Here is a 19,850-nt window from a genome sequence, read left to right on the forward strand (position 1 = left end):
ATCAGGAATAGTGTAGCCAGCAGGACCGAGGAAGTGATTGTCTCCCTATACTCAGCAGCGGTGAAGCCACACCTCAAATACTGTGTTCCGTTTTGGGCCCCTTGGTCCATAAGGCAGGTTGCAAACTGGTTCAACAACAGAGTTCAGAAGCAGCACAGAGTCAGCTAAGAGGTCTGTGGCCAGTGGTGTTCCCCAGGGATCAGTACTGGGCCAAGTTTTGTTCAATGTCCTTATTAATGACCAGAATGAGGGAACTGAGAGTACCATCAACAAGTTTGCTGATGATACAAAACTAAGGGGTGAGGGGTGGCTGACATCCTGTCAGGCTGTGCAGCCATCCAACAAGATCTGGACAGGCTGGAGAGCTGGGTGCAGGCAAACCTCAAGAAGTTCAATAAGGACCAGTGAGGGTCATGCACCTGGGGAGGAATAATAGCAGGCACCAGTACAGGTTAGGGGCTGCCATGCTGGAGAGCAGCTCCATGGAGAAAGACCTTGGAGTCATAGTGGACAGCAAGTTCTCCATGGGACAACAATCTCCCCTTGTGGCTAAGAGGGCCAATGGTATCCTGGGATGCATCAAGAAAAGTGTGTCCAGCAGATCTAGGGAGGTGTGTCCGGTTTTGGGCTTCCCAATTCCAGAGAGACAGGGATCTGCTGGACAGAATCCAACAGAGAGTCACAAGGATGATTGGGGGACTTGAGCACCTCCCCTATGAAGAGAGACTGAGAGAGCTGGGGCTGTTTAGTCTTGAGAAGAGTGGGGGGGGGGTCTCATGAATGTCTATAAATATCTGAGGAGTGGGTGTCGAGTGGAGGGGGCCAAGCTCTTTTCAGTGGTGCACAATAATAAGACAAGGAACAATAGATACAAACTTGAACATAGAAGGTTTCACCTCAACATGAGGAGAAACTTCTTTACACTGAGGAGCACTGGAACAGGCTGCCCAGTGAGGTGGTGAAGTCTCCTTCTCTGGAGTCATTCTGGAGGCATTCTGGAGGCATTCCTGTGCGGATTACCCTAATTGATCCTGCTTTTGGCAGGAGGGTTGGACTCGATGATCTCTGGAGGCCCCTACCAACCTCTAATATTCTGTAATTAGGAAAAATTTCTTCACTGAAAGGGTTGTCAGGAACTGGAACAGGCTGCACAGGGAAGTGGTTAAATTGTCATTGCTGGAGCTGTTTAAATATATGTAGACATGGTGCTCAGGCACATGTGTAGTGTTAGATTAATGGTTGGACTTGATGATCTTAAAGATCTTTTCCAGCCTATATGATTCTGATTCTATGGCCTGACCATCTAGCACATAGGGTAGAGGATTTGGAGAGGTAATGGGTGTCATGGTATGAATGCTTGGTTTGCCAGCTGAAAAAAAATTGGGAAATGAAGTGGATTAAAATGGAGAGCGTAAAATTTGAAGGTGTGCAATGTTTGCAGTGTTAAAACCCCTCAGCTGTAGTTCTCCAGTCTGAGCCTTGGATGTGAAGGGAACAGATGTTCTGTGTAAAGGCAAGCAAGATTCAAATTGCTTAAAATCTGAACATTTGAGCATTTGGTTACAAAACCAAATTTGGCCTAACTTGCAAATGCATGGATACATTGTCCAAGCTAAATTGTTACCAACCAAATGTGAAAGCCTCTGAAAAGCCATTAATCAATGATGTTATTCCCAGATGATATTTAACCATCACGTGACATTGTGGAAAATTTGCAGGAATGAAAAACTATTACAACAGAAAAAGCTGCAAAATACAGAAACATTACAGTTGTTTTACTTAACATTAATATAGGGAGTAAATTCTGCAATTCAGGGCAATAAATGTTAAAAGATCTGATGCTCAAAGTAATCAGAAGATCTCCAAGGCAATCTAAAGTGACAGGAAGATTTTGAAATTGGAGAGCCAAGGGGTCTTGATTGCTTGATTCAAGCAATTTAACAAGTCCAAGTGCCAGGTGCTGCACTTTGGTCACAACAACCCCACACAGTGCTACAGGATGGGGTCAGAGTGGCTGGAGAGCAGCCAGACAGAAAGGAACCTGGGGTTGCTCGTTGACAGGGGGCTGAACATGAGCCAGCAGTGTGCCCAGGTGGCCAAGAAAGCCAATGACATCCTGGCCTGCATGAGGAATAGTGTGGCCAGCAGGAGCAGGGAAGTCATTGTGTCCCTGTATTCAGCACTGGTTGGGCCACACCTTGAGTCCTGTATCCAGTTCTGGGCCCCTCAAGTTAAGAAGGACATTGAGACTCTTGAATGTGTCCAGAGAAGGCCAGTGAGGCTGGGGAGAGGCCTGGAGCACAAGCCCTGTGAGGAGAGGCTGAGGGAGCTGCAGTTGTTTAGCCTGGAGAAGAGGAGGCTCAGGGGAGACCTTCTTGCTGTCTACAACTACCTGAAGGGAGGTTGTAGCCAGGAGGGGGTTGGTCTCTTCTCCCAGGCAACCAGCAGCTGAACAAGAGGACACAGTCTCAAGCTGCACCAGGAGTCCCTAGAGGTGTTCAAGATTGGTTGTGGCACTTGGTGCTTGGATGAGCCAGGGAATTACAGGCCTGTCAGCCTGACCTCAGTACCAGGAAAGATTATGGAGCAGGTCATCCTGAGTGCAATCACACAACACTTAGAGGATGGCCAAGGGATCAGGCCCAGCCAGCATGGGTTTAGGAAGGGCAGGTCCTGCCTGACCAACCTGATCTCCTTCTATGATCAGGTGACCCGCCTGGTGGATGTGGGGAGGCCTGTGGATGTAGTCTACCTGGACCTCAGCAAGGCCTTTGACACCGTTCCCCATAGCAAGCTCCTGGCCAAGCTGTCAGCCCATGGCTTGGATGGGACCACACTGCGATGGGTTAGGAACTGGCTGGAGGGCCGAGCCCAGAGAGTGGTAGTGAATGGTGCCACATCCAGCTGGCAGCCAGTCACCAGTGGTGTGCCCCAGGGATCAGTGCTGGGCCCCATGCTCTTTAACATCTTTATTGATGATCTGGACGAGGGCATCGAGTCCATCATCAGTAAATTTGCTGACGACACCAAGCTGGGCGCAGGAGTTGATCTGCTGGAGGGTAGAGAGGCTCTGCAGAGGGACCTCGACAGGCTGGGCAGATGGGCAGAGTCCAACGGCATGAGATTTAACACATCCAAGTGCCGGGTTCTGCACATTGGCCACAACAACCCCATGCAGAGCTACAGGCTGGGGTCAGAGTGGCTGGAGAGCAGTCAGGTGGAGAGGGACCTGGGGGTGCTGGTCGACGGTAGACTGAACATGAGCCTGCAGTGTGCCCAGGCAGCTAAGAGGGCCAATGGCATCCTGGCCTGCATCAGGAACAGTGTGGCCAGCAGGAGCAGGGAGGTCATTCTGCCCCTGTACACTGCACTGGTTAGGCCGCACCTCGAGTACTGTGTCCAGTTCTGGGCCCCTCAGTTTAGGAAGGATGTTGACTTGCTGGAACGAGTCCAGAGAAGAGCAACAAAGTTGGTGAGGGGTTTGGAACATAAGCCCTATGAGGAGAGGCTGAGGGAGCTGGGGTTGCTTAGCCTGGAGAAGAGGAGACTCAGGGGTGACCTTATTGCTCTCTACAACTATCTGAAGGGAGGTTGTAGACAGACAGATGTTGGTCTCTTCTCCCAGGCAAGCAGTACCAGAACAAGAGGACACAGTCTCAGGCTGCGCCAGGGGAGGTTCAGGCTGGATGTTAGAAAAAAGTTCTATACAGAAAGAGTGATTGCACATTGGAATGGGCTGCCTGGGGAGGTGGTGGAGTCGCCATCACTGGAGGTTTTTAGGAGAAGACTTGACAGGGTGCTTGGTGCTGTGGGTTAGTTGCTTGGGCGGTGTTGGATTGGTGATGGGTTGGACGCGATGATCTTGAAGGTCTCTTCCAACCTGGTTTATTCTATGTATTCTATGTATTCTATGGTCTAGTAGTCATGAGGTGTTGGGTGACAGGTTGGACTTGATAATCTTTGAGGTCTTTCCCAACCTTATTGATTCTATGATTCTATGAAATGCTCACTCTTCAACTGTTTTATTAACATAGCTTCATTTTGACACTTAACAATTCAGCTGTTTGTTTGTTTGTTTGTTTTTAAGTTGAATAAAACATGTTTGGCCATGAATCAAGTGTCTTTTATATGCATATATCCTTTTTAAGCCTCAAAAGGATAACCAGTTTCCCTTTTTTGTTATTTTACTAATAAACTGATTTAATATAAAATGCAGTGTGAGGCTATCATGTTCCCAAAAGTTTGTCAGACAATATCAGTCCACATGAGCTGTGCACTGGACAGTAATCAAAAGATTTTGTTGAAACATATATAAAACTCAAGAAAGATTATGCAACATACCTTTATATGCTGAGATAGATAATTTATTACTTCTAACCTAATCCTGGAGATTCTATTTATATCCATTCACACTCAAGAGCTTGTCTGAATGATTCTACTGCTTGCTTACTCTGTCAACAGCCGTCTTAGAGTTCTGCCATACAGCTCACTGTTATATATCTATTGAACATACCCCTGAATAGAATTTCCATCTCATTATATCAAACATAATTTGTGTCAGTTTCTGCTGAGTGAAGACAGCAATATCACTTCAGAGAAAGAGATTCTTGATTTCTAGGTGGGTTAGAAACAAACAGCCATTTGTGTCTTGGGACTATACAACTGTGGAAAAACTACGGTCTGTACTCAATCCCACACAATCATGGGAACTGGTAAGTAAAGTTTGTGTGTTAGCTGGGGCCATGGAAATCCTTGGGAAATAAATATTCTACTGTTTTATACTTGCAAAGCCTGTGAAATTTGAACTTTTTACTCTAATATATTATTGCCTCTAGTAGGGGGAAAAGTAAAGTTTCACACACAGTGGGATGTTAAGCCTTCAGCTCCTGCCTCACAAAAAGCAGAAAGAGTTTTCTGTTTCCATGTACATCACATTGGAAATTTACCTGTACAAAATATGTTTAAATAGCCTAGCATAAAATAAGATTAACTTTCTGGCAATGCAAGGAGGAAAGAGTAGGTAACTTCAAAAGATCATTGCAAGCATATTGTTGGAGATGGGAAAACAAAACTATATTCATGTTGACTCCCTCTGCAATTGAAATTCAAGAAGATGAACGCTCTGGTTCTGTCATATGTATGCAAGGATTATCCAGTCAGTCTCAGCCAGCACATCCATTACTTAGATAGAGACTCTTCATGGAATTGTTTGCAAGAAATCATGTGGGGCAGCACAGGTCTCTAAAAGTAGGCTTGGCAGCTGAAAGCAATCAGGTACCTTCCCTCATTCTATTCAACGTTCTAGACATACTTTTCTGAGAACTGACCTGCAGTAATAAACACAAATGGTAAAGGCATGTGAAATATAAGTTTAGAAGAAATTTATAAAGGAACCAATTATTCAGTTTTGCTTCTGAGCTAGGGTGGGGGGAGGAGAAATCACCAGTTCTGGAGGCCAGTCTCCAGTTGCACTGGAAAGTGCCTGGGAATTATCATATTTTTAATTCTAGCTTAGACTGCAAAAGAGATGACTCTCCTGAGCAATGCATCAGCACATCAACTGGAAGTTGTTATTCCCTAGAATGGGACAAGAAGGTTGAGTATGAGATCCTTAGTTCAATTAGAGGACACAGTCTCAAGCTGCACCAGGGGAAGTTTAGGCTGGAGGTGAGGAGAAAGTTCTTCACAGAGAGAGTCGTTAGCTCTCATGAATGTGCTGCCCAGGCATGTGGTGGAGTCACCATCATTGGAAGTGTTTAGGAAGAGACTGGATGGGGTGCTTGGTGCCATGGTTTAGTTGATTAGCTAGTGTTGGGTGATAAGTTGGACTCTATGATCTCAAAGGTCTCTTCCAACCTGGTTAATTCTATTCTATTCTATTCTATTCTATTCTATTCTATTCTATTCTATTCTATTCTATTCTATTCTATTCTATTCTATTCTATTCTATTCTATTCCCTCCATTTATGGTCAATGAATATGGAAACCAGCACATTCAAGTCTGTGTTTTCTTGCACTTTATTTCACTTGAAAGCAAAGAAAGATTAGTATTGCAAATTTAAATTGAAGGTTTTAAAATCAGAAGTGACTGATGATGAAACAACCAAGATGATTACATTTTTCTACTATAGCTGATGCACCAGTATTTTGCAATTAAAAATGTGTTATCATTGAGAAATAATATGCTGCATAAATGTAGCAGCAGGACATTTTTCAATAGCTGTGATGGGTTAAGCCCATTCTGAAGGTGGGGGTGGAGGGGTTGTGAGAGCCATGCTCTCCCCCAAGGGTGGTTTTCCCCCTGGGGAAACCAAGGTAGTGTTTTCCACTCCTCCTCCCTGTCCAGCAAGCCTATAAAAAGGAAGATACTGCAGCCATTGGCTCTCTTTTGCTTCTGCCTTGCCAGGACAAAAGGACTAAGAATGTTGCTGCTGGCTTCCTGGTTCTCTGCCACAAGGTTGGGCCTAGTCTTTCTCCCTGCTGCATCCATGCTTCTTCAAAGGACTGTTGGTTTTGCATATATTCCCTATCCGTCCTTGTTCCTTACCCTTGTGAACCCTTCTTGTTATTGGTTTTGTTTGTTTGTTTGTTTGTTTTTGTTCTTTTAAAAAAGATATATATATATATTGTTTAAAGAAAATTTTTACACCTCTACTTCTAAACTGATTCCAAATTATTTCTTGGTAGATTTACCTCCTCCCCTTTTCCCTTATCCCCCTTTCTTTCTTTTTTTCCCCCCTTCCCTTATCCCTCCCTATTTTTAACCCTGCCCTTTTCTTTCATTTGGGAAAGAGGAAGGGGGAGGCGGGGGAGGGACTCTCAGCCTTGCCCCCTATCTGAGCTCTTAAATCCCAGTTAAGGCTCAAACCACCACAATAACAAATCGATGTGGGCTATATAATAAATCAGTTTATAATTTGTTTGCTTGTTTGTTTGCAGCCTACTGAATACACTCCGAAGGAGATATAGTCTCCCCATGGCAAAACTGACTGGCAAGTCATTCTGTGAAGTCAAAAGAAGTGAGCTGTGATAAGTTACTTTCACTATGATTGCAAAATAACTGAATGATAAAAATTAATTGTTTACACAGTAATGTTGCTTATAATTGGAAATGCACTGCTTGAGTGTGGTATTTGCAAAAGCATTCTGGTGAACTGCACTTCCAACAAAACTGCATTTTCTTACTGTAAAGGAAGAGAAAAATGACCAGTTTACCTGTCACTTGAGAGATGTTGTGAGGATTTGATACATTGGGGATAAACAGTTGCAGAATTTGGTGAGCTAACTGTCTCTGGCTTTTCCTGCTGGGTCTAGATTGAAATACAAAATTATGTAGGAAAGGATATTTTTAGAATGCATAATATTGGCCTCCATGTCTTAGCAACAAGGTAGGCAATGATTCATTCAGCAAACAGAGAGTCTGAACATACAGTATTTTCTTCAATTAGACAAACACTTCTGAACACAAAGAAAAGCATTTAGGATTTGGGTTAACTATTTTTAAGCTCAAATTACAGGTTTTTAATATATAACAGCATGTGTCTGCAGATTTGAATTTTTTTTTTGAGAGCTCAGATGTACAGATAATTCAAAATCCAAGAAATCAGTCCAAATGATTTCTTTTTCCAGTTTTCTAATTTCTGCTGATGAGTCATGAAAGGCTGAATCCTGCAACTCCCCTGTTAAAGGACAGAGGAAACTACACTCCAGTGGATTCAAGAATGCTACTTGCAGTGCTTAGAAAAGCCTAACTATGTAGATGTGAGAGTGACTAAAGCATTACCCTCTGTGCCACTCATGCAGCTTGGGATTTTAACTTGAATAGTGTTTTGCAATAATAGCTTGAAGTTAAGTAGTTAGGTGGCACTTCATGGATTACTCAGATCCTCATGTTAAATGCTCATGTTTTGGCTCTTTTCTTAAAAATACATTTTAAGTTTAAACAAAATGCTAGCTAAACACTGTTTTGTTCATAACTTTTTCACAAAGAGTATATGGGATTGGAGTGGCTGGAGAGTAGCCAGGAAGAAAGGGCCCTGGGGGCTACTGGTTGACAGCTGGCTGAACATGAGCCAGCACTGTGCCCAGGTGGCCAAGAAGGCCAATGGCATCCTGGCCTGCATCAGGAACAATGCGGCCAGCAGGAGCAGGGAAGTCATTGTGCCCCTGTACTCAGCACTGGTTGGGCCACACCTTGAGTCCTGTGTCCAGTTCTGGGCCACTCAATTTAAGATGGACATTGAGACTCTTGAATGTGTCCAGAGAAGGCCAACAAGGCTGGGGAGAGGCCTGGAACACAAGCCCTATGAGGAGAGGCTGAGGGAGCTGTCGTTGCTTAGCCTGGAGAAGAGGAGGCTGAGGAGAGACCTTATTGCTGCTTACAACTACCTGAAGGGAGGTTGTAGTCAGGAGGGGGTTGGTCTCTTCTGCCAGGCAACCAGCACCAGAACAAGAGGACACAGTCTCAAGCTGTGCCAGGAGAAGTTTAGGCTTGAGGTGAGGAGAAAGTTCTTCACAGGGAGAGTTGTTAGCCATTGGAATGTGCTGCCCAGGGAGGTGGTGGAGTCACCATTCCTGTAGGTGTTCCAGAGGGGATTGGACATGGCACTTGGTGCCATGGTTTAGTAGTCATGAGGTCTTGGGTGACAGGTTGGACTTGATGATTTTTGAGGTCTTTCCCAACCTTATTGATTCCATGATTCTATGATTCAAGGAGTTTGCATGGGTTTACTTCATACAAGTATAATTCACATTAGGTTTGTCTAATTTATGTTGCCATAAGCACACACCAAATTTAATCTGTCAATTAACTACTTCTTTAAGAAATGTTTTATTAACATGAAAATGGAAAAAATATGAGGATATTTCCTACCTGTAGATTGATTGCCTCTTGAGACCACCAGACTTCAAAGTCTTTTTGCAGCTTCATCTTGAGTTTTTCCATAAGAAGCTGCAGATGCTCAATCTCTATCTTCAGTCCTTTCAAGTGGCCAAACATTTCTTTATAACTAATATGAGAAGAAGAAAGTATATTAGAGATCCTACATAGAATATTTACAAATTGAAACTACAAAACAATAACCAGAGATGCAAGGGACAGATTAAGTGGTGCTAGGAAGAGACATCTTGTATCTTACAAGTGCTTCATGGGTGCTAAGTACAAGAAAATTCCACAAAGTTTTTATTTCACTAATGTGACAGCTTAGGCTGTGCCTTTAATGAAAGGGCAGCTGTGGAATTCTCTTGCTGAATGTTTGGGTGTAAAAAGGAAAACAAAGATTAATTCCAAACAAATTTCATTGGTCAGATGTGAGATGTACTATGGCAAATCTCTCTCACATTATTTTCTCTCACTCACTCCAGCTTCAGTCTGTCTGACTTTTCACTTCTTGGCCAGAGAGCATGCAGGTGACCCTGAACTGAAATAGATAAGATAAGAGAAACTAACTTTCTTAACAACTGCTTTGAACTAATGAATTTCCCTTAATTTCCTTTTCTCTCTCTTTTCCTTTTTTGCCTAATTAACTACTAGGGGAAAGGGAAGGATGGGGAGAGATGTTTGGGGGGAACCCAAAGTGGGATCCTTCTGAGAGGGGGATTTCAGTGTTTGTGTTCTTTCCTGTAAATTCTTGTATAACATTGTAAATATTGTATATTTTGTATATATTCATTGCATTTCATTATTGCTTGTAAAATACAGCCTTCATTCGCTTCTCCAACTGGGTTAGCTGTGCTTTATTGTTGGTGTGGGTGGATTAAACCATCTAAACCAATACAACTAGAGAAATTACTGAAATTCAAATGGGCACAATGTTGATTAACAGTTAAAATACAAGTTCAAACAAATATGTCAACTATTTATTTTGATTTCTCAGCATATTACCACTTGTCACCAGAGCCTGGATTCAGATATGAGCTCCTCTTTCAGATGGAAGCTTCATTAACAAGGCTTCTTGGTTAACATACAGTTGGAGATTTAGCAGCAGTATGAAAGAGCTGGAAGTGTCCCCACAGATTGCACATAACAGGAATGTTAACAAATTACTTAGAAGTGATATCCCTGTGTCTGTTTTCTTTGATCCTCCTAGCTACATTAGAGCAATGAATGGTTAACCAATGTGTGTTCTGCATATTATTTACACTTAGTCAATCCTCCATAGCCTAAAGATTTTTCTTAGGTCAAGGAAGGCAGGACATTTCTGAATCAACCAAAAATGTTCACGCTACATTTGGATTCAAACAATAAGTTTCTAACACTAACCCTCAAGGAGAACATTAAACTACTTTCATTTATTTTTAGCTGTTAGCTCAAGCGTAGATTTTTCCCCCCACTCAGGTACTGTGGCATCTTAGAGAGAAGCCAACAGCATACACACAAATTTAGAACTATTTACTGAACCATAAAGCTGACATTTTTAAAATGTCAGAGGAAACCCTGAGGGTAGCTGTGTGTGCAGAATCGTGATTCAAATACAGTGTCAGTATAACTTATCTTCTGAAGGACAGCAGAAGTTCGAGGCAGAGCTAATACCTTTTCTTTTCTTCCTCCATTTGCATTCGAAGCTTCTCTTCTACCAGATCAAGGGTATTTAGCTCTTCAGAAGGACTGGAAACAGCTATAGGAGAAATGATAAGATGTAAGTTGGACTCAATGATCTCAAAGGTCTTTTCCAACCTGGTCGATTCTATTCTATTCTATTCTAAGCAATAACCATAAGATGCCAAAAGAAGCAACTTTTAATTAGAATAAAAACTGGTTTTTCAAGAGGCAGGTAATGTGATAGGGGTTCATAAACCACTTATCTCTTCTGGAAATGTTTCTTCAAATTCCTTATTAATGTCTTAATTAGTACAGGAGGCCTTAAATAAGGAGTTGTGTTAATTAAGTTGCTGAATTATTAATTTCAGTGAGTTTCCCAGACCATTGTAAAAGTTCATCTTTGGACTCTACCAAATGCACTCAAGCTGACAGTTTTGGCTACAAAGAAAGAGTGTTCAAGAGGGGATTGGACGTGGCACTTGGTGCCATGGTTTAGTCATGAGGTGGTGACAGGTTTGACTTGATGATCTTTGAGGGCTCTTCCAACCTGGGTGACCAGAACAGCAAATCTGCTGCAAAAAGATACAACAATAGTTGTACTAGTGCCTGGCAATACAGTGACAGAAAGATGAATGAGACATAGCCTAAAGGAGAAAGCAACTCCTTAAGCAGTAAGCAATAAATTCAGAGAATTAGTATGAATAAGGAAAAAATCCTGAAACTATGTGAAAACCTTTTCAACAAAAAGGAGAAATGAAGAAATACCTCAAGAGGAGCTCTAGTTAAGAAAGCAGCTTAGGATTTCCCTGATGTGTAAAGGAGCTAGGTAGCATGCAATACACAGTATGTTCTTTCTGGGAGATGGCTAAACAGTCTTTTCCCTTATGCGTTATATGTTCAGCACTGCAAGGAAACGTTACCTATTAGTATTGCAAGAGTTCATGTTTCCAAGATGAATGAGAACAGTTTAAGGTTCCCAAGAAAACATGTTTAACATTTTTAACTGAAGAAAAATGTAAGAAATATTTGCTGTACAATACATGCAAGTTTCCATCCTGACTATTATTTCTGCCAAGAAAATCAATTCTGTGTCAACCTGTCATGAGGCCTGAGGAGTGCAACCTTTCTTCAAGGAGTAGAATTCTGTCTGGAACAAGCAGGCAGTAATGACCCTTTCTCCACCTATCAGTGTGCCAACTGAAACCGCTAATCTTTTGTTGTAGCACCCTGTATCTTAACACAGATTAATTAATTTCAGCCCATGAACAGTTCTCATTTCATATGCTGAAAGGCTTTTCTGGATGTACAGACTACAAAAGAAGGACAGGGTGAACACATTTGTAGTGGAGAGGGTACCATCAAATATTAAAAGTGTAAACTGCTTGGAATGTTAATATGAATTCACAAGCCAGGAAGTGCAAACATCATGCCAGAGGAGATCCTACAACAGTGGGATTATATGACAAGTTAATTCCAAACACAATGAATAACAAGAAGGCCATCCAGGGAGGTTATTCTGTCCCTGTACTCAGCACTGGTTAGGCCACACCTTGAGTCCTGTGTCCAGTTCTGGGCCCCTCAGTTTAGGAAAGATGTTGAGTTGCTGGAACATGTCCAGAGAAGGGCAACAAAGCTGGGGAGGGGTTTGGAGCACAAGCCCTGTGAGGAGAAGCTGAGGGAGCTGGGGTTGCTTAGCCTGGAGAAGAGGAGGCTCAGGGGAGACCTTCTTGCTGTCTACAACTACCTGAAGGGAGGTTGTAGCCAGGTGGGGGTTGGTCTCTTCTCCCAGGCAACCAGCACCAGAACCAGAGGGCAAAGTCTCAAGGTGCACCAGGGAAGGTTTAGGCTGGATGTTAGGAAGAACTTCTTCCCAGAAAGAGTGATTTGCCATTGGAATGTGCTGCCCGGGGAGGTGGTGGAGTCACCATCACTGGGGGCGTTTAGGAAGAGACTGGATGGAGCACTTGGTGCCATGGTTTAGTTGATTAGATGGTGTTGGACTTGATGATCTCAAAGGTCTTTTCCAACCTGGTTAATTCTGTTCTATTCTATTCTATTCTATGTACATTTTGAAATGACAATAAATGCTTTTATATAAGATAAAAACCTCTATCACACAAAGGCCCCAGCTCCCTCAACTTTGGATGCAGCTACACCCATTGTCTCTAGCAATGTGCTGCTGCTGCTGCCATTAAGAAACTTAACTGTGGGCTAGGTGAGCAGCACATTTTTGTATATGTACAAAATGATGAATATAGGGCTCTTTCCTAATGCTCAAGGCACAAGAGATCTACGGTCTGTTAGCGTGTATTTCAACATCTTTTTTTGCTGGTATCTTCTCATTCCCTACTACTTCTTTTCTTCCATCTCCCCTTTATCTTGAAGCCCTAAAGTGGCCTTTTTTCTGCCCTTGGGTTCCTACTGCTTCTGCCTCTCCTCCCACCAGCCCAGATAATTTCTGCTACAGCTGAAGCTAGGAAGCTGAGGCAGAGTTTACTGGCTCATTCTGTTTCACATCTAATATTGAAAGCTGGTGAGGGGAAGCTGGCGAGGGACTTTTTTAGGGTTTCAGGTTATGATAGGACCAGGGGGAATGGAACAAAAATAGAAGTGGGTAGATTCAGATTGGATGTTAGGAAGAAATTCTTCCCCATGAGGGTGATGAGACACTGGAACAGGTTGCCCAGGGTGGTGGTAGAAGCCTCATCCCTAGAGGTTTTTCAGGCCAGGCTGGTTGTGGCTCTGAGCAACCTGATTTAGTGTGAGGTGTCCCTGTCCATGGCAGGGGGCTTGGAACTAGATGATTCTTGAGGTCCCTTCCAATCCTAACAATTCTATGATTAGCATTCTTCAACAGTGAGGCTCAGTTATTTTAAAACAACATGATATGGACAACTGAGTGAACAGATAGTAAAACATAGAGAGCATAATATTTTGGCACAGATTTAAGATAGATTCCTAAGAAGCAATACTGTCTTTTTACTAGTTTTTAGTATCTCTAAAGAGTTTCTGATTATTGAATATGTCTGCCTGCCCATATAGAAATGGAAAATGTTTATTAAAACATCAAACAATTTTATCTATGCATTAAACCACACATATGAAGTTCATGTAAATTAAGGAAACCTGGAAACTCATCACGAGACCGAATTTTGTCCATTTACACAAAAATATTGCAACACATTGAAAAGTGCAAAGGTGCTGCTGCTGAAATATTAACTACAGGAAATAATTGCTGCAACTGAAAGAAGAACACAAAGTGGTTTCTGCTTTGTTCACTCAAGGTTAACTTTTAAATTCACTGACTGACTGTCACATGAAACTTGGTTGCACAGTCTAGCTCTGCGCTTCTAGTACAAGAGCTGAGATGAACCATTCAGCTGATTTGACTTCTGGGAAGCAGTGGCTTGGTCTGACCCTGGATAATGTAGACCCAGGTTTCAGGGGTGCAGAGGAGGCATGAAATTCATGCTAAGGAAAACATTCCCTCTGTGTATGCTAGGGGTTTCTGTTGGCATACCTCCATCCAATTCTATACAACAGTCATTCTAGTAGAAGTCAGCAATAAGGAGTATTAGGTTTTTTCACATTGCTATAACTGAACATCAGCTGAGTGTCAAAAATTAAGAACCCTACATTGTGAAGTCTTTTGGTAAGGGTACTAAGACACATGATGTAAAGAACAGATTTTGACAGTGCAACATTGTGAAGAAAAACAGCTAATAACTTTGATATTTATCTTCAGGGCAGTTGGTTTGTTTTTCATCTTCAGATACAACCCATTTGGTAAAGTGAGACATATGATACAACTGATACCAGCTGCCTGCTTAGAGGAAGGTGAGCTCCGCATGAGTTGGCACTCAGTCCACATCACAAGGGTTTGAGGTTTTTGGCTATTTTTGTTTGTCCCATAAGGAAGATTGCAAGAGGCATTTGTAATTTGGAGCACAGAAAGCAGTAAATTCTACAACACATTCCACATCACCAAATCACCCAATACAAGAAAAAGATACAGCACCTGATAGCTGGATCTCTATTTCAAAGCAGCATGGAAAGCATGGACGAAAACCACTGTCTAGTATGAGATAGCAAGTGTTATCATCATAGTTTACTGCAAGCTGGCAACAGCTTGAAATACTCTGGCAGATTCTTGTCTACAGTCAGAAAATTTTGCAAGAAACTCTCTGTGACCCTGAACTTTATACTCTCTGGGGCACTCACATATATCTTGCCACCTGAGTGTATCCTGGAGTTCAAATTCCTAAGGATTTGCTGTCTTGTGCCTTAAATAGCATCATGCCTTGCTCTCCAGCTGTATTTTTGCAGTCAAAATTTTTGATTTTGCCACTGGGTAGTCTTGTGTTTATCTGCATAAATGTAGAGTCACTTTATCTGCATAAAATGTGGAGCAACAAAATATAGAATTGTATCCAGTTAATATTTTTACTGCTTATCTACCAGCTTTGCAGCTTCTGGCAAACTGGGGCTTTAGTGCTTTCAAACTGGAATGCATGCTGCCATTTGGGTCTTTTAAAAAGAAATACGTGCCCACCTTTATTCAGGATCAGCTTACAAGTAATTCATCCCTTGCAGGATTAAGGACGTGTATTTTGTTGATTTTTATTTTAATCACTGAATTTAGTAACAGGGTGTTGACAGGGGTGTTGCCTTCAGGTCAGCTGCACTCAAGCCATGAACGTTTCTGAAACCATCAAGGCTAAAACTACCTGAAGGGAGGTTGCAGCCAAGTGGGGGTTGGTCTCTTCTCCCAGGCAACCAGCACCAGAACAAGAGGACACAATCTCAAGCTGCACCAGGGGAGGTTTAGGCTGGATGTTAGGAAGAAGTTCTTCCCAGAAAGAGTGATTGGCCATTGGAATGTGCTGCCCAGGGAGGCGGTGGAGTCACCATCACTGGAGGTGCTTAGGAAGAGACTGGATGGGGTGCTTGTTGCCATGGTTTGGTTGATTAGGTAGTGTTGAATGATAGGTTGGAGTCGATGATCTCAAAGGTCTTTTCCAACCTGGTTAATTCTATTCTATTCTATTCTATTCCATTCCATTCCATTCCATTCCTATTCTATCTGTACTTCTAGCTAGGGACTCTCAGGTGAGCAGTTCTGAGAAATGGCAGCAATATGTGCACCAGCAATATACATAGGTATGCAGAGTAAATCCCGTGCTTGCAGGTCACGTTCAGGAATGTGATGCCTGCAGCAACTGTGGGATCAATTCAATAGCTCCAATGTTTTCTAAAAATAATGGGTGTTAGAACCTGCACTCTGCTTGGAAGTCTGGCTGTGGTTGTCAGTACGAACACTCATGAAAATGCACAAAAGCATTTATTTTGGCTGGTACACTGAATTTATAGAATGCCTTTTAAAAGAATATTAAGGAAGAATCTGCATACTTAGATGGTTCTGTTTCAGCTATGTATAGGTATCACAGAATCATAGAATCAATAAGGTTGGAAGAGACCTCAAAGATCATCAAGTCCAACCTGTCACCACAGACCTCATGACTACTAAACCATGCACCAAGTGCCACATCCAATCCCCTCTTGAACACTTCCAGAGGCAGCACATTCCAATGGCCACCAACTCTCTCTGTGAAGAACTTTCTCCTCAGCTCGAGGCTAAACTTCCCCTGGTGCAGCTTGTGACTGTGTCCTCTTGTTCTGGTGCTGGTTGCCTGGGAGAAGAGACCAATCCCCTCCTGGCTACAACCTCCCTTCAGGTAGTTGTAGACAGCAGTAAGGTCTCTGAGCCTCCTCCTCTTCTCCAGGCTAAACAGCCCCAGCCCCCTCAGCCTCTCTTCATAGGGCTTGTACTCCCAGACCTCTCCCCAGCCTCACTGCCCTTCTCTGGACACACTCAAGAGTCGTAATGTCCTTCTGACATTGAGGGGCCCAGAACTGGACACAGTACTCAAGGTGTGGCCTAACCAGTGCTGAGTACAGGGGCAGAATGAATTCCCTGCTCCTGCTGGCCACACTATAGAGGGGTCACACAACTGATGCCTCACTTCAGGTTAGGCAATAAAAGGAAATTTGACCTTGATTTAAGAGGTGACTATTAACCAAACAAATGTATATGGTGGTATCAGCCAAAACAATTTTGTTCTTGCTGCTATATTAGTAAAAGACCTTTCATCTGCAAGAAAGAAGTAGAGGTGATGGAAAACAGAAAGGAAAAATACACTACTGTTGATGAAATCAATATATTATGAGCATGAGGTTGTAATGTAAACTGTTTAGTTTAACCCTTGCCTCAAATAAGACAAAATACATTAGGCCGGAAAAACCTCTGATAAATCTAATATTCTTCTGCACAAATAGCAGAGATATGTGATAAGATGCCACTTGGTTAAGTGTGCCATAAAGGCCAAAGTACCACAGAAGTTTTGTTTCCACTCTCCCAGATAGCTACTCCACCAACCTTCAAAAAGATTTTCCTGCAGGTTTTTCTAAATGTTGGTAGGATGCATGAGTTCTCCAGAAAATTTCTGAAGCCACAACCGTAGCATTTCATCTCAGCAGGAATCATAGACTCATAAAAAGATATGGAGCGCCTGTGAACCAAAGGTTGTCACGCTGACTGAAAAGACTTCATAGACCATCAAGTCCAACCTGTCACCCAACACCTCGTGACTACTAGACCATGGCTCCAAGTGCCATGTCCAATCCCCTCTTGAACACCTCCAAGGACAGTGACTCCACCACCTCCTTGGGCAGCCCATTCCAATGGCCAACAACTCTCTTGGTGAAGAACTTCCTCCTCAGCTTGAGGCTAAACTTCCCCTGGTGCAGCTTGTGAGTGTGTCCTCTTGTTCTGGTGCTGGTTGCCTGGGAGAAGAGACCAACCCCCTCCTGCCTACAACCACGTTACCCTTTAGGAAGATTGATTTTGATGCTGTTCAGTGTTCTGGCACATGTGCTAGATCTGCGCCATATACAACTGGGGCAGTTGTAGGCAGATTATGTTTCTGGAACCTTCTGTCCCTGCTGGTCACACTCATACCCCACACTGAGTACCAACCTTTGCTAGTCCTTTCATGCACATACCCAATGGCTGCAGCTGCAGAACAGCCAGGCTGTCTGTGCTGGGCTACAAGCTCAAGAAGGTGCAAGAAGTATACACGTGTTTAGGTATTTCTCATAACCTGGACAATTCTTTCTTATGACCTGAGAAGAAAAGGATATTGAACTTGATGGTCTGGTAGCTGTCAACTGGATTATGCTTGTACTGTATTCTAAGAGACCATTCCAATGTGTCCACAAACAACTACAACTTATCCACAAGATTCTTATCTGAAGAAACATATCCAACCTCTGCATATTTGTGGAATATTATTAGTAACTACTTTTTTGCAAGTCATTATTTTCTTTAATCTTAGACATGCACTTTTTTTGAGCAAAGAAGTAGTGAATGGATTTATTTTAGCCTTTTCAGGGGGAAAACAAAAAGTGAAATGGAAGAAGTTTTTCCAACAGATTTGATCTTGTTCTTAAATCCTGGTTATCACATTAATCATGCTGTTTCTCATTCACTCCATGTCCTGTGCTCTATGCGATCAGATGGGAATTGCTGTTCTGGGTCTGACCTTTACCTTGAAAACAGTCAAGAGCAACAGAGATGTGAAAGAGCTCTGTTCGTTGTGTTACATTCTTTACATGTAACTTTTGTTTATTACCAAGAGCTCTCCACAGAGGAAACCTTGACTGATAAAGTGCTAGTCAAGCTGCCCAACACCCCCCAGACATGGTCAGAAGAAAAAAGTTTGCTGAATTTTGAATTGCACATTACTCAGTTATTCTACCAGGTTTTCAATATCTTTAGTGATGATCTGGATGAGGGGATTGAGTCCATCATCAGTAAATTTGCAGATGACACCAAGCTGGGGGCAGGTGTTGATCTGTTAGAGGGTGGAGAGCTCTGCAGTGGGATCTTGACAGGTTGGACAGATGAGCAGTGTCCAAGGGCATGAAATTTAACACATATAGGTGCTGGATTCTACACATTGGCCACAACAACCCCATGCAGTGCTACAGGCTGGGGTCAGAGTGGCTGGAGAGCAGCCAGGCAGAAAGGGACCTGGGGGCCAGCTGAACATGAGCCAGCAGTGTGCACAGGTGGCCAAGAAGGCCAATGGCATCCTGGCCTGCATCAGAAATAGTATGGCCAGCAGGAGCAGGGAAGTCATTGTGCCCCTGTACTCAGCACTGGTTAGGCCACACCTTGAGTCCTGTGCCCAGTTCTGGGCCCCTCAGTTTAGGAAAGATGTTGAGTTGCTGGAATGTGTCCAGAGAAGGGCAACAAAGCTGGGGAGGGGTTTGGAGCACAGGCCCTATGAGGAGAGGCTGAGGGAGCTGGGGTTGCTTAGCCTGGAGAAGAGGAGGCTCAGGGGAGACCTTCTTGCTCTCTACAACTACCTGAAGGGAGGTTGTAGCCAAGTGGGGTTTGGTCTCTTCTCCCAGGCAACCAGCACCAGAACAAGAGGACACAGTCTCAAGCTGTGCCAGGGAAGGTTTAGGCTGGATGTTAGGGAGAAGTTCTTCACTGGAAGAATGATTTGCCATTGGAATGGGCTGCCCAGGGAGGTGGTGGAGTCACCATCACTGGAGGTGTTTAGGAAGAGACTGGATGGGGCACTTGGTGTCATGGTTTGGTTGATTAGATGGTGTTAGGTGATAGGTTGGACTCAATGATCTCAAAGGTCTTTTCCAACCTGGTCTATTCTATTCTATTCTATTCTATTCTATTCTATTCTATTCTATTCTATTCTATTCTATTCTATTCTATTCTATTCCATTCCACTCCATTCCATTCCATTCCATTCCATTCCATTCCATTCCATTCCATTCTTTTTGGAGCCAATAGAGAGGCTACTCTGAGGTACACAGAAACCAAAGTAAACAAGCTTCAGCCCAGGAACAGTAGAATGTGTGCATAAACCAAAAATTACTTTTTGCTCACTCCACCTCTAGTCCTGTTTTTGAATTACAGAATCATTCGGGTTGGAAGGGACCTTGGAAGGCTGAGTGGTGTAACCTACTGCTCAAAGCTGGGTGAAAACTGAATCAGACTAGGTTGTTCAGGCGTGTTATGCAAGACTCCAAGGACAGAGATTCTGCAAACTTCTCTGACAATCTCTTTCAGTATGTAATTATCCTCATAGCACCTTCTCCCTGATATCTTCATTTTAGTAGACCAAATTGGAGAAACGACAGGTACCAGATTCTGTCTTGCTTAGTTGCTAGTCACTGTGAGTCTTTAACTAGCAATGTAATTCACATTGAACTTTTCAGCGTT

General features: G+C 43.0%; 1 protein-coding gene across 1 annotated transcript in view; it reads right to left on the reverse strand.

Annotated features, from left to right (window-relative positions):
• Nucleotides 1-19,850, reverse strand: part of KIF6 (kinesin family member 6) — a 215,962-nt gene that overhangs the window by 11,627 nt on the left and 184,485 nt on the right. Inside the window, exons 17-19 of the mRNA XM_054162516.1 lie at nucleotides 10,532-10,616; nucleotides 8,873-9,008; nucleotides 7,216-7,310 (exon numbers count right to left, since the gene is read on the reverse strand). Coding sequence (XP_054018491.1) covers nucleotides 7,216-7,310; nucleotides 8,873-9,008; nucleotides 10,532-10,616 — 316 coding nt within the window. The remainder of the gene's footprint in view (nucleotides 1-7,215; nucleotides 7,311-8,872; nucleotides 9,009-10,531; nucleotides 10,617-19,850) is intronic.

This window comes from Dryobates pubescens, chromosome 6 (genome assembly GCF_014839835.1).
Source record: "Dryobates pubescens isolate bDryPub1 chromosome 6, bDryPub1.pri, whole genome shotgun sequence".
In the NCBI taxonomy this organism is placed as follows: Eukaryota; Metazoa; Chordata; class Aves; order Piciformes; family Picidae; genus Dryobates; species Dryobates pubescens.